The following is a 14,731-nucleotide window of genomic DNA, read 5'->3' as shown; positions in this document are numbered from 1 at the left end:
ATCTTGGAACCAAGGCTATTCTTCACGTGGGCAACCGGCTGGTTTCCCGGTTTGAGGTGTGCGTTCTCGCACTGCTGTGGTGTTTTTTGTTTCTTTTCTTTTCCCGAATAAACTGTTCTTTTGGTGGATTTCCTGGAGTTATTTTTGGCCAGTCGACACTGTCTTCCCTTATACAAGCAGACTTGTTTTTTGAAAGAATATAACAGCATATAAAATATACCAAAATAAATTGCAGCAGAAGGAGAAAGTGGTTATTTTACACAAATAAGGCAAAAGATAGCACAAACAACTAACAAAACAATGAAAAGTTCATTACAACTAATTAAAATGTTAAAAAATATCGCACAGTTCTATACTAATAAGCTTTAGAATGTCTATAAAGTCGTTCTGCAAATAAAATAATATTCAAAAAACAGTCAGAAAAGGTTCATAATGCAATAAAAATTAAAAGATGTACAGAATTATCTTCCATTTTCATAGGGACTTATGCATACTGATACTTGTAGAAACCCAGGCTTCTGAATCATTTTCTGTAAGAAACTCACTGAGAAGACAGCCCCACTGGGCCCTGCTCTGGGAGGGTGCGGGGGCTACTGGGAGATAATGGGAACAAAGCCAGAGGGATCTGAAAAGCTTCCACTTTACTCTTGCCCTGGTATCTGTGTAGTTGTCGTCATGTTCCTCCAGATAATTCCCAGTTCTCTCTGTATAAATGAGTATCGATGATGTGGCCCTTGCCCACCTCTTGTGGCCTCTCTTCTGTTTACCTAGAGCTCCCAGTACAATCCCACAGAATCATTTGCAGATTCCTGAATATACCAAACTTGTTTATTCTGCTATCCAGGCCATTCCTGCTTCCAAGAAGCACGACTCAGCTGAGTGTGATGCTCTGGAGGAACCCTTGATACCCTTAGATGAGTTTCCAAAAGCAGCCATTTTTTTCTACTTGAGACATATTACACGTCGGTAGTTGGTTGGACTGGATAATTGTGGGAGCTGTCCTGTGCGTTGTAGAATGGTTAGCCATATGCCTGGCCTCTGCCCACTAGATGGCAGCAGTATCCCCCTAGGTATGGGAAACGAAACTGTCAGACTGCCAAATGTCTCCTGGGCAAATCTCCCCTCCCCACCGAACTCTTCTAAAACCTTTGGGTTAAAGCATTTCTGTCTCTGCATTGGCCCTAAAGGATCACCGCCCATTTGGCCTAGAAGTTCCTTCCCCTTTTTCCTGCCAGCCGCAAGAATTTCAGTTTCACTTCTCAGCCAGCTCCTCAGGAGGAACTACTTCATACAGGCTGAGCCCGGCTGGAGGGTGAATCCTGACTACTGCTCAGGCTTTTCCTCACCACTTAAAGCAGGAATCGAGACTTCTCCAATGGAGCCTGAAGGTGTGTGAGAAGGTTTATGGAGTGCAGAGGGTAGGAGACTTGGGGAGGAAAGTACTAGGTGAAGTTAGGTGAGTTTCGTTTGTGATCTAGACATGCTCTAAAGGGGTGAGAAGCCAGCAGGCAGGCTTCCTGCGTTGAGTTGCAGACAGATGGCAGCCTTGAGTGGAGAGGGAGGGCCTTGTTTGTTTCCTGAGGAGCCCTTATTTTTCAAGGCTAAGTTCACCTTCATCCCCGTCCCCTTCCTATTCTGTAGTTTTTGTTTATCTGCCTTGCTGGGGGGAACTGGAATTCTCTCTCTCTCTCTCTCTCAAGTTCTCTCGTAAAGAGATAATCAGTCTCTTCTCTTTTGCCCAACTCCACCCCCTCCTCAGAAGAAAAGCTAGTAAAAGAGGTTCTTGTTTTCCAAATGTATGAAGGCCCAAGCTCCCAGTATGGGACATCAACTAGAATGGAGTCTTACGGGCGTGGCCAGGGGTAATATTGAAGCTGATTCTTTCACTCCCCTCCTGGCAACCACTGAGGGGCTGTCTATAGCCTTCCAGACTTATCCTCAGCTGTTGGCTTGCCTGAAGACAGCAGGTTGGATGATCTAACTGCTGCTTCTGAGGCTGCCTGTGTCCTCCGGAATCTATTTGCACTTCCTTGAACTAGACCTGCTTAGCTTACCTCAGCTGCCCATTGTCCTTATCTGCCTCAGAACTCTTAGACACACCTTTGCATTGATTGCTACCTCAACTGCTCACTGGTTTTCTTTGTTCAGAGCTAATGAATAGGGGTTGATTATTGCTCAGAAGGAGCCCAAAGATCCAATGGTCTTGGCTAAGAAGTTTGCTCCATGAGTTGACATATCACATCCTAAGCTCATTTATGAGCAGTTTGCACACTGATAGATATGTCACATACATTCCGACACATGCCCATTCTGTCCTGTACGCCTACTTTTCAGAAATCACTGTTACTGCCTTCCTGGGAGTCTATGCCTTACTCCTAGAGAGGGTCCATTTCTGCCCAGATATTGATTGTCTCCCCAGGGTCAAGAACTTGGGCATTGGTGGTTTCATTGCCCATGTGTAGGGTTCTGCCTCCTCTTTCTGTGGTTATTATGGTGGCAGCTGCTTTGACATCAGCTCTTTGCAGCCCTACTCTGAACATGAGGTCTACAACCCCATGGTAGAAAGCATGTTTTTCTTTTCAATTAAAATTTATTGGGGTGACAATTGTTAGTCAAGTTACATAGATTTCAAGTACAATTCTGTAATACATTGTCTATATATCACATTGTGTGTTCACCACCCGGAGTCAGTTCTCTTTCCATCACCATATATTTGATCCCATTTATCATCATCTACCACCCCCTTCCCTGCCCTCTTACCCTCTGGTAACCACTAAACTATTGTCTATTTATGAGTTTTTGTTTCTTCAATTGTTTGTCTTGTTCCTTTGTTGCTTTCAGTTTTATTTCCCACATATCAGTGAAATCATGTGGTTCACGACTTTTCCTGTCGGACTTATTTCACTTAGCATAATAATCTCAAGATCCATCCATGTTGTCACAAATGGCACTATTTCATCTTTTCTTATGGCAGAATAGTATTCCATTGTTTATATATATATATATATATATATATATATATATATCACAACTTCTTTATTTAATCATCTATTGAAGGATACTTTGGTTGTTTTCATGTCTTGTCCACTGTAAAGCTGCAATGAACACCTGAGTACATATATCTTTACGGATAAATGTTTACAGATTTTTGGGGCAGGTACCCAGGAGAGAAAGCATGTTCTACTCTTTCCTTTGTATGTTTTGGTGTTTCAAAGCATTGGTTGGATAGAATGAAAGATAACAGAGTACTTCACACCCGTGGTTGGCTTATAACTTCATTTGTAGGCAAAGGTGAACATTATCATATTATATAAACTCCTGATCTAGCCAGTCATCAGAGCCTGATCTAACCAATTGTCACTGCAACCAGGGGCTAACAGTGTATAGACCTTAGACAATTTTTAGTATCTAGACAATTTTTGGTATCTGTACAATTGGCTGGATTGTACCTGCCAACCCACATTTATGGAACCCTTATTCCTCATCAGGTTCGCTTTGTGGATCATTGGAGAAGTGGGCAGATTTCTAGGCCTAAATGTATCTCCATACAGCTTTTTTCATAATACTCCCACCCTTTCTTTTTAGAGCAAGGGGAAGATTTATGGTTTGTTACATACTTTATATCTTTCACTATCAAACCCTCTCAACTGTATTAGTAACCTAGGCCTGTAACAAATTACCACAAACCAGGTGGCTTAAAACAGCAAAAATGTATTCTCTCAAGTTCAGGAGGCCAAAAGTCTGAAATCTAAGTGGTGGTAGAGTTGGTTTCTCCTGCAGGCTCAAAGGGAGAATCTGTGCCATGTCTCCTAGTTTCTGGTGGTTTCCAGCAATGCTTGGCGTCCCTTGCCTTGTTGCTACATTATTCCAATCTCTGCCACCATTATCATGTGGACTTGTTCCCTATGTGTCTGTGCGCCCTCTTCTTATAAGGACACTGGTCATTGGATTTAGAGCCCATCCTATTCTAGAATGACCTCATCTTAACTTGATTAGATCTGCAAAGACCTTATTTCCAAATAAGGTCACATTCACACAAGTAAATATATCTGTGTGGGGGACACAGTTTGAATCTATTAGAACAAGTATCAACACATTCATATCTACTGAGATCTTCCCTTTTTTACCCCCTTCACAGTTCCTTGTCCATATTGAGCCCAGGTTCTAAGAGTCAGCATCACCATGCTGCCATTCTGATATGCCCTCTGACCTACCACCAGCAATAGTTTCAAATTTGGTTTGCCATTCCCACTTATGTGACACCAGGACATAAACCAGCCAGGCACACTTACCCTAGCAGAGGCATATAAGATGGGAGACACAGCATTTTGACAGGACTGCCTCAGGTAAGCTCTCAACGAGGGTCCATACAGTGATATAGAAGGTACTTTATCCCCCTCATGACAGGTCATTTGAAAACGAACAAGAGACTGTCATTTTCATACTACTTAGGAAGTGTCACATTTCTAGTCCCTTTAGGGTCATGTAATGCAAAAGGCCTAGCAGCTCTCTGCACACCAGCATTCTAATACTTCTAGAAGATGCTGTGTCCTCCATCCATCAGGCATTTATATATGTGGTTCCTTCTCCCTAAAATATTTTTCTTTTTTCTCATTCCATATTTCCTTATCATTCAGCTTTCAGTTCAACCCTTACTTATTCAAGGAGGAGATCTTTGATATTCTATTATTTGGCAAATTATTTGATTTGCCAAAAATGTGTACCTCTGTGTGGTAGTGTTTATCACACCTACCAGCTCTCCAAAGGAGGACCCTGAGGACATTCATCTAATTCAACTTATTGAATAATCTTTGTAAGTCACTTAATTCTATTTAGACATCTGAATAAAGGGAGTACTCTTATTTCTCAAGAATTTTTATATGAGGAATGAATAGATCAAAGTGATTTATAAATTGTAACTGGTTATACAATTGTTAGTGATAAGATTACTTCCATATTGTGGTCCTTGCTATTTCTGTGGGTATCTCTGGGAAGTGAATATGAAGGTATGGGAGGACTCTGTGAGGGACAGTATACCAGAAAGTAAATACTTCATCAATGAAAACCATTTCTATAGTCCCAAAGCTCACCTGTTAGAGAATAGCTAATTAACGGGAAGAAAAGACAAAACACTGTTTAAAAAAACAGAGAAAGTCTAATCACCTATGGAGAAATAAAGTGCCTGATCTATATATGGATTACATTTTAGGAGTGGGATATTTAAAGAATATCCCAGATATATATGGATATATATATAGATAGATATAGATAGATATATATAGATATACACACACATATATACCGGCGGTGCCAAAAAATGTATACAAGTAGACACTTTGGTCGTTGTTGCTCTAGCAGTAGTTTGCTGTAATCAGTACTGTTTGGACGCTGATGGCAACCACTTTGAGCACCTCTTGTAATTGCAGAAGTCAAATGTGACTTGTAGTCATCTTTTGTTATCAGTGTATATTGAGTTTTACAATTTTAATACAGTTTTCCTTTCTTAAAATGTGTATACATTTTTTTGGCACCGTGTGTGTGTGTGTGTGTGTGTGTGTGTGTGTGTGTGTGTGTGTGTGTGTGACTATTAGTAATAAAAAAACAGATGGCAAATATATACACCAAGTAATGTTTTGGTGGTTGTGCTGTAGCTAAGTTATTCATATTAGGCCCTTCTGATGAGAGGACATGTAAGGAGAGAGCTGAGTAAAGTGTAAGAGTAAGTCGTGCAAATATCAAGGGGAAGATCATTCCAGGCTGAAAGAAAAGCAAAAGTTCTGAGGCATTAGTGGCTTACCCAGGCCACTGAATTCCATTTCTGGTTTTTTTTCCCTCTTCTTTTTTGTCCTTCAATATGTCAGTCTTGGCCAATCCCTATGTCTGCACAATTAGTATCATTTCTGTTTGTGCCATTCTTACACCATCCCCTTTCAATCTGCCCATGCGTCCAGGAATCACTAGGCAAGAAGACCCTCAGGAGTCAGAACAGGAAGAAGCCAAGGGAACAGCTGCTATGGTTTTAAATTTTCTGGTGAACGTACAAGAAGCCATGACCTGTTCCATCTGCCTGGAGCTCCTGACAGAACCCCTGAGTCTAGACTGTGGCCACAGCTTCTGCCAAACCTGCATCACTAACAACAAGGAGTCAGAGATCGACCCAGGAGGGGAAAACAGATGTCCTGTGTGTGGTATCAGGTATTCCCATGGAAACCTATGGCTTAATCAGCATCTGGCCAACATAGTGGAGAGGTTCAGGGAGGTCAAGGTGAGCCCAGAGGAGGGGCAGAAGAGAGATCTCTGTGTGCGCCATGGAGAAAGACTCCTGCTCTTCTGTAAGGAGGATAGGAGGGTCATTTGTCGGCTTTGTGAGCGGTCTCAGGAGCACCATGGTCACCACATATTCCTCATGGAGGAGGCTTTCCGGGAGTCCCAGGTAAGAGACCAGGATGGAGGGAGACAGAGCAGAAGATAGTACTTGGTGGGGAAATCTCACCTTTCCATCCTTCTTAACTCACCACAGCACCATAGTACTGAGCCCTGTAATTTCTTTTCATGTATGTCTATTACCCTATGCTCAGCTTCCCATGCCTGAAGGATATTTCTGTGTATTCCTTCCATTTACATAAAGGATGAGCCTAGAATACAGACTCATGGCCAGTAGTAAAGGTTTTCCTTTCTTCCCTTTTGTTTTGTGGGTGGGGAATTTCTTTCACAAGTTTAGCTCTCACTGCTCCTCTTGGCAAGATGGTTGTTAACACTGTGGATTGGATGTGGAAAGGGTTTCAATAAAGAGGACCAGATTTGCCTTGCCATAGCAGAGTCAGTACTTACTCTAAGAAAAGAGAAAATCAGGCTACTCTTGGTGAAGAGATGGTGACTTCCGTCAGCCAGGAATGATTACATTCACCTCCTCCGGTTTTCTCTCATGTCATAGATTCTAATCACAGTTTCTGTGAACTGGTCTCTTCTGAGATCGGCCTGATTTATTCCTCATTTATGCTCTATCCAGATGCTAAGAAAGCTCACGGCTTGACGCTTATGTGATTTCTCTCTCGCAGGAGCAGCTCCAGGCATCTCTAGAGAGGCTGAAGAAAGAGCAGCAGGAAGCTGAGAAGTTGGGAGCTGAAATTAGAGAAGAGAGAACTTCCTGGAAGGTAGGAGGAGACACTTCCTGAGGGATTTCTGAGATATGAATCTTGGCAGGACCTTCCATCCCAATCACAAAGGATGCCCCGTCCTCTTTGTTCGCTGACGTTGAATGAGCCCAGAAGTATTTGATTAGTTCTCTTTCTTGTCCTGTCTCTGTTGGGTGTGGGGGCAGAAGAGTGGATGTTATAAGTACATGTTGCAAGTATGAATGTTACAAATACACACAGACACTAGGAATTGAAAGCAAAGACAGACTTTATGGTGAGGGTGGCTGGAGGATTCTGTTTTCCATTCCTGTTTCCCAGTGTGAGGCTCTGACACCTTCACTGGAAGACACTGGTAAAAGGACCGAAATTTTCCTCAAGATTCAAATTCGCAGTGTAGTAACGGAGTGTAGGAAGGCATGAGTGTCCAGGATAGCTGTCTACAACCTAAACCTTACTCAGGTTTTACATTTGTCCCAAGGTTATCCTAGGTAAGACAATCTGAGGCCTTTTATATTTGTACTGAAGGGAAAATAGTAGGAAAACAACAAACAAAAAACGCCCAACTTTCCCAAAAGTTACTCTCCTGCTTCTACACCCCTCCAGGTTAGAACTCCCTGAAAAAATATTTCTTTTTCTGGCTCCTAATCCCTTGCACAGTAGGCTCTCAGGCTGATAGATGTATTACTCCTCTCTCTTGTTTGACTTTGCAGTATCAGATACAGACTGAGAGACAAAGGATACAAACAGAATTTAATCAGCTTAGAAGCATCCTGGACAGTGAGGAGCGAAGAGAACTGCAGAAATTGGAGGAAGAGGAGAAGAAGACATTGGATGACTTGGCTGAGGCTCAGGATGAACTGGTCCAGCAGAGCCAGTTGCTGAAAGAGCTCATCTCAGACCTGGAGCGTCGCAATGAATGGTCAGCAACGGAGCTGCTGCAGGTAACAAGGGTCACCCAACATGAGATTCTTAAAACACAGTCTAAGTTGCCTTGTCTCCAGTGTCCTTGGGCTCTTAGTCTGGTACTGACACTGTGAGGTTCCTTTGGCCTTATAGGAAGCCTGAGAATAAAGTCAACAGATAGGGCAGGAGAGAGAATCAGAAGACACCTATTGGACAGGATTTGAGCTTCCAGATCCATCTGTGACTACAGTACTATCTCCTTGAGCACAAGCCTTTTTTTTTTTTTTAATTAAATCAATTCCTGTTGGCTTCTTTGTCGTGTACATTTAATTATACTAATACTGAGAGCAAAAACACTCCTTCGGTTATAAACCCAGCTGGTGGCATTTAAGAGTAAGGCCAATCCACAACTAGACTGAAGAACAAAAGGACAGCAACTATCTGTTCCCCTTCCCCCAATTCCCCAGCATTGTTCCCATCCCCCCAATTCCCCAATTAAAAAAAAAAAATCTTAAAAAAAACAAACAAAAAAAACCACAGTAGCTGAAAATGTCCCTTTGCTTAAGAAGCCCCTTTCACCAGCCTCCTTAAAATTTGTTTATAGAGAATAAATACAAATTATTAAAAAAAAAGAGTTAGGCCAAATATTTTGGTACATATTATTCAAAACAAATAAATTCATAGTGGTGATGATGTGGCAATGCAGATAACCTAAAGAATTTAAGGGTATGGAATGGGGGTTGGTAAGACGTTTTAGTGTTTTGGACAGGGACTGAGTGAATACTGGTACTATTTTTGACAAGTGGGCATAATAGAGAAAATAATATGGTTGGTGAATAGTAGGTTATATTTTAGATATTGTGTAACGTGTTATCCTGGATATGTGACTAGAGACAATAGACAATGATTAGATATGTTAAATTTGAAATCAACAGCACCTGTGCGTGAGCTAAAATTTTAAAAGTAGAAGAAAACCTCTAACATTAACCCTAACCCTAACACTAAACCTCACCCTCACCCTAACTCTAAAAAGAAAAAAAAAAAGTAGAAGTTTTCCATATATAACGTAATGTAGTCTGCAAATAGAAATAGTTTTACTTCTTTTCCAATATAAATGTTTTTTATTTCTTTTTCTTGCCTAATTACCTTGACTAGAACCTCTAGTACCATATTGATTAGAAACAGTGGCAGCAGACATTCTTATCTTGTTCCTGATCTTAGGGAAAAAGCATTCAATTTTTCACCATTAAGTATGATGTTCACTTTTTCCATAGATACATTTATCAGGCTAAGGAAGTTCCTTTCTATTCCTAGTTTGTTGCTGTTATTACTGTTTTGTTTTTATCATGAAAAGATGTTGGATTTTTTTCAAATGACTTTTTTCTGTCTATTGAAATCATCGTGTGGTTTTTAAATCTTTTTTTCTATTAATATAATGTTTTATATTGATTGCTTTTTTTTGTTAAACCAACCTTACATGTCTAGGCTAAAAAATGACTTGACCATGGTATACAATCTTTTATATTTTGCTGGATTCAGTCTTCTACTCTTTTGTTGAAAAAATGTGTGTCTATATTCATAAGGAATATTGGCCTGTAGTTTCCTTTTCTTGTGATGTCTTTGTCTGGTTTTAGTATCAGAATAGTACTGGCCTCATAGAATGAGTTGGAAATATTCCCACCGCTTCTACTTATTTTCTTGGCAGAACTTGTGAATTATTTGTATTATTTCTTTAAACTTTTAGTAGAGTTCCCCAGTAAAGCCATCTGGGGCTGGACTTATCTTTGATTTTCGATCCAAACTCCACATGTTTTGGGTCTATTCAGATTTTCTGTTTCTTCTTGAATCAGTATTGGTAGTTTCTGTGTTTCTAGGAATTTGTCCATTTAATCTAGGTTATCTCATTTGCTGGCATAAAATGTATTCCCTAGCCCTTATAAATCTTTTAATTTTTATAAAGTCAGTAGTAAGGGCTCCTCTTTCCCTCTTTATTTTAGTAATTAACCTCTTTTTCTTTTTCTTTTTTTCTTGGAATGTCTAGCTAGAAGTTTGTCAATTTTGTTGATATTTCCAAATAGTTCACTTTTGATATCTCTGATATTCTTTATTGTTTGTGTATTTTTTCTTTCATTAATCTTGCTCTAATATTTATACTCCTCGACTCATATTTTCTTTCTTCTTTCTAGGACATGAGTGGAATCATGAAATGGTGAGTATGGGTGACCAGGAGTGGTGTATTTGTGTTATGAAGAAAGGTTTGTAGTCATGAGAGTTATTTGGTCATCAATCAGAATGAAAAAAATCTCCCAAAGTAAGAAAAGTTAGATGTAGTAGTATTTTAAATTGCTGGCCATAGATGAGGATTTAAGTGTTCCATATCTATTGAGACTTAAGTGTTCCATATCTATTGAGAATGGACCACATTCTATGGTAGTGAATTCAGTGGTTGGAATTCACAGAGTTAGAGCAGTTAGGACAATAAGGATAAGGGACTTCACTATCAGTCTATTGTGACTTCACTCATTCGATCCATCCTCTGTCCTTTCTCTGGTTCCTGTGTTCATATATGCTCATCAAGCCCTAAAATAGATTATGGGACAACACCTTTATATTTACTTTGCTTAAGCAGGAATAGAGATGAGGCCATTCTACAAGGTTCTCTTTAGATTTCTAAAAACAAACACAAGCCTTGTGGTTCGTGGCTTTGACCCTTGTGCCAATAATTAATCCTCCCTGTTCACACACCATAGAAGTTTACATGGGAAAGTACAGCCATTATGTCTAAAATTGCCAATCCATCTGCCAGCTTCAAATTTTTTACAAATACATGACATTCTAATCTTTTTATTTCAATAGACAACTTCTCTTTTGCCAAATTCTTTTCACTTTTCCCAGAACACCTGAAATCTCAAATGTTGTCTGAGGTTTCCACACCACTGGAGTTCAGACTTTGGACTAGGGCACAGGTTCACAGACTCTCCAAAAAGGAACCCACATCTCAGCCAAGATCTGTAGCCTCACTACTGATCTTCCTGGGAACACACATCTATGGCCCTTTTTTGGGGAGACTCACTGTGATGACTTTTCCACATATTGCATGCCTTTATTAGATGTAGCAAAGGTTTTTCTTATACGTTACTTAATATAATTTCTATTATTTCTATGAGGTGTTAAATGAAGGTTAATTATTTTATTTTTAGAAGAAGGAACTGTTTCTTTGACGTGAAGACCTTCCTAAGGTCACACAGAGGGTAACTGAGAAGGTAGACATGAGCACATCTCTTCTGGCTCCAGTGTCAGGACCTCCCATCTCCCCTGCTCAGGCTTCTCAGGGAAGAAAGTTCAAGTGTACTAATGGCATGGAAGGAGAGAAAGACAGTGTGGTATTGGAGGGACACAAGATAAGAAATGTGGGGTAAACATTTTCTGTCATCCCTAGGAGTGAGACCTGGACACTGAAGAAGCCAAAAACTGTTTCTAAAAAACTGAAGAGTGGATTCCGTGTTCCAGATCTGAGTGGAATGCTGCACACATTTAAACGTGAGGAAAGCCAGGGCAGGAGTGTGGTTGTCGGATTTTTTTTGTGTCAGGGGCTAAACTGGGGAGCCGGTATAGTTTCAAAGTGGGGATAGAAAGGAGGGTGTTCAGAGAAGAAAGGATATTGCTAAAGATGTGGTTATATCTAAGGGAGAATGGCTAGGTATTTGGTTTATCCTCTCATTTACCAGTTATTAGCCTCACAGCAACCTTTTCCCCTGCCCCTCCTCTAGAGAAGAGATAGCTATCAGTGCTTAATTATTTGCTTCTAATCAACATCATTGAATCTTTTTTATCATTTCAGAGCTAACACATGTCCAGTGCTACTGGGGTAAGAAGTTACTGTGTCATCAAATCATTGTGCTCTGGTCCCCTTTCAGAACTTTGTGGTTTCTGTGAGATCTCATGATCTTAGCCCCATGCGTTCTCCTCACCTCCCAATGCATATGTATAATATATTTCTCCAGTGTTTTTCCCCACTTCCCCAATCTGTCAATACAAAGTCTGCCTAGTAACTTTCCAAGACATTTGCACCACCAGATAAACCTACCCCATATCTGTCACCTAATTTTTTTTTTCTCTCTGCAGTGGACATCACATTGAATCCATTCAACCTAAATATGAATCTTCTCCTTTCAGAGGATCAGAGACAGTTGGTATCGGTGCCAATTTGGCCTGTAAAGTATTATAATTATGGTACCTTGGGGTCCCAATATTTCTCCTCAGGGAAACACTATTGGGAAATAGATGTGTCCAAGAAGACTGCCTGGATCCTGGGGGTATACTGTAGAAGACGCTCCGATAATATAAAGTCTGGTGTTAGACGAGGCAAAAATCATCAAAATGTTTACTCCAGATTCAAACCTGAAAATGGCTACTGGGTTATAGGATTACAGAATGAGTCTGAGTACAATGCCTTTGAGGACTCTTCCACTTCTGATCCCAAGGTCTTGACTCTTTCCGTGGCAGTTCCTCCCTGTCGTGTTGGCGTTTTCCTAGACTATGAAGCAGGCACTGTCTCATTTTTTAACGTCACAAACCATGGATCACTCATCTACAGGTTCTCTAAATGTGACTTTTCCAAGTCTGCTTATCCGTATTTCAATCCTTGGAACTGTCCAGCTCCCATGACTCTGTGCCAGCCCAACTCCTGAACCTTTTCATTCCCTCACCCACTTGCAGCATCCCTGTCCCAGTGTCATCTGTACCCTTCATACCATCTCTTCCTTGCTGTCTCTTTTTTAGAACTTTTCCTCATCCTTGGGATCTGCACTGTTTCTGGCTTGAGTTAGGAGAGGAGCTCATTTACCCATTCACCCATTTTTGTATTCTCAAAGAAAGACACCAGAGTCCCTCCTTAAGACAGAGAAGGATTGATATAGCATCTTTGGCCTTCTATTTATCCACATTTCCCTTTATTGGTGTTCTGACGAGACATGACTAAACCTGTCTTCCACCATCCATGATCGTAGGACAGTTTATAATCCCTATCCACCACTAACAACTAAGGAATCTTTGAGTGTATGTCCATTTGTTGCCAAGGGGTATAACATTGTTCATTAGAGAGTCAAGGAAAGAAAAACAAAAGTAATATATGTACCCAGAATGAAAATTCTGTGTTCAGAGTTCAAATCCTGTCTTTTATAAGCTGTGTAATGATGAATGAATTCTGGGTTTCTTTTCCCTGAAATAGCAATGGAGATTTAAAACTGTCCTAACTCTTAAGATCATTGTCTACAACTGTCACTCAATGGAAAGTACCTACGTAAGTCCTGCACGATACAAGTATTTCCTGTTGTGATTACTGAAAAGTATAAGCTGTGTCAGTGTCCTATACAACTGATTTGTGCCCTTGAGAGGAACAGTAAATGATTCTACTGAAGTCCCATTCTCTGAGTTTCCAGGCGCTGGTGTCAAGACCACTCCAGTTTCAGTCTTGTGTTATCGAACTTTTTCAACTGAGGCTGGGACTGTTTTTAAGTCCCTTTTTGAAGAAATGGGTCAGAAAACCGAAACAGTGTTTCCAAAATCTGTCCAGCAGAGGGAGCCATGTCTTACAAAGAGCAGCCTTTTGGTGTTCAGGACTTTTCCTTGAGTATACCACTATATGTACCGTCTTACACACTTTTCTTTATTAATCAGTTTCAAATTATGGAATAGATTTACTCAGGATAGCAAATGAACAATCTTTTCTCAGAGAAGCATTTATTATAAATTAGGGCCAACCACAGCACAGAACCCACATCAAGTTATCAAGGGTAATAACTTATCCAAGGGGAATGAAAAAAGAAAGTACTTGGCCTGGGAAAGGTATGCACATACACACATAAACTCTCATACTTACATACCACATGTATATATATTATAATATATAAATTATGTGTATAAATATGTAGAGAGAATGTTTTATCCCAATTAATCTTGAAAAATATAAGAAGGAAAAATCCCTTTCAGGTAGTTAAACTAATATATAACTTATGAGGTTTCCCCAATGTCCCACAGCTAATGAGTGGAGGAGGCAGGATTAGAACTGCCTCTGTTTCTCTAGCACAGGTGCCTTTCTGTAGTGCATTCCTCCCAAAAAGGTGGAGCCAGATTCCCTAGGATATGGGATATGAGGGATAACCCAGGAGATGCTACTCTGCAGAAGGAGCCAGGAGCATCATAGGAAAATACTAGGTGTCAAAAGATATACATTGACATGTTCAATCCATGTAGCCATTAGTGATATAGGAGCAGCTCGTGGTATTGGCTTGAACCATGTTGTGCTTCTTCATGATCAGGGAGCTCTTGCAGGTGACATAGAGGGTGAACAGTGGGGACAGTTAAGAGCCTGAACTTGAAATGAGATAGAATATCATTATTGTGATGTTGCTACTCACTGCGCCTTATTAAGTAAAATGTAATTGGATTCAGTTTCTCATTATAAATAAACATACTAGAGCTTACCTGATAGGGATATGGTGGGAATTAAATAATAGAATGTTTATATTAGCTTCCTCATTTCCTGTCACTTAAATACTGATCCAGATTGGTGTTAATTAATTTTCACTGTGATTTGAAATAATTAGTGTTAACAATGAATATTTCTACTTCAAATATTAGTACCTTTGTTATGATTTGATATAGGATAACTTGATTAAGAAATCACAGAT

General features: G+C 40.1%; 1 protein-coding gene across 1 annotated transcript; it reads left to right on the top strand.

Annotated features, from left to right (window-relative positions):
• The first annotated feature begins 1,119 nt into the window (after window positions 1-1,119).
• TRIM34 (tripartite motif containing 34) lies at window positions 1,120-13,158 on the top strand. The gene is made up of 8 exons (XM_019668445.1): window positions 1,120-1,388; window positions 5,952-6,433; window positions 7,059-7,154; window positions 7,847-8,077; window positions 10,226-10,248; window positions 11,479-11,579; window positions 11,881-11,907; window positions 12,165-13,158. The coding sequence occupies exons 1-8, from the start codon at window positions 1,376-1,378 to the stop codon at window positions 12,728-12,730; spliced, it is 1,539 nt and encodes a 512-aa protein (XP_019523990.1). The 5' UTR covers window positions 1,120-1,375; the 3' UTR covers window positions 12,731-13,158.
• The last annotated feature ends 1,573 nt before the right edge of the window (window positions 13,159-14,731 follow it).

This window comes from Hipposideros armiger, unplaced genomic scaffold (assembly GCF_001890085.2).
Source record: "Hipposideros armiger isolate ML-2016 unplaced genomic scaffold, ASM189008v1 scaffold_525, whole genome shotgun sequence".
In the NCBI taxonomy this organism is placed as follows: Eukaryota; Metazoa; Chordata; class Mammalia; order Chiroptera; family Hipposideridae; genus Hipposideros; species Hipposideros armiger.
The sequence above is the reverse complement of the archived record's forward strand: the minus strand, read 5'-3'. Positions and strand labels throughout refer to the sequence as shown.

Bases quoted from the DNA above. Each gene is read 5' to 3' on its own strand.
- TRIM34 (XM_019668445.1), top strand. The intron at 8,078-10,225 runs GTAACAAGGGTC...TCTTCTTTCTAG, and splicing joins CAGCAACGGAGCTGCTGCAG to GACATGAGTGGAATCATGAA. The intron at 11,908-12,164 runs GTAAGAAGTTAC...TTCTCTCTGCAG, and splicing joins ACATGTCCAGTGCTACTGGG to TGGACATCACATTGAATCCA.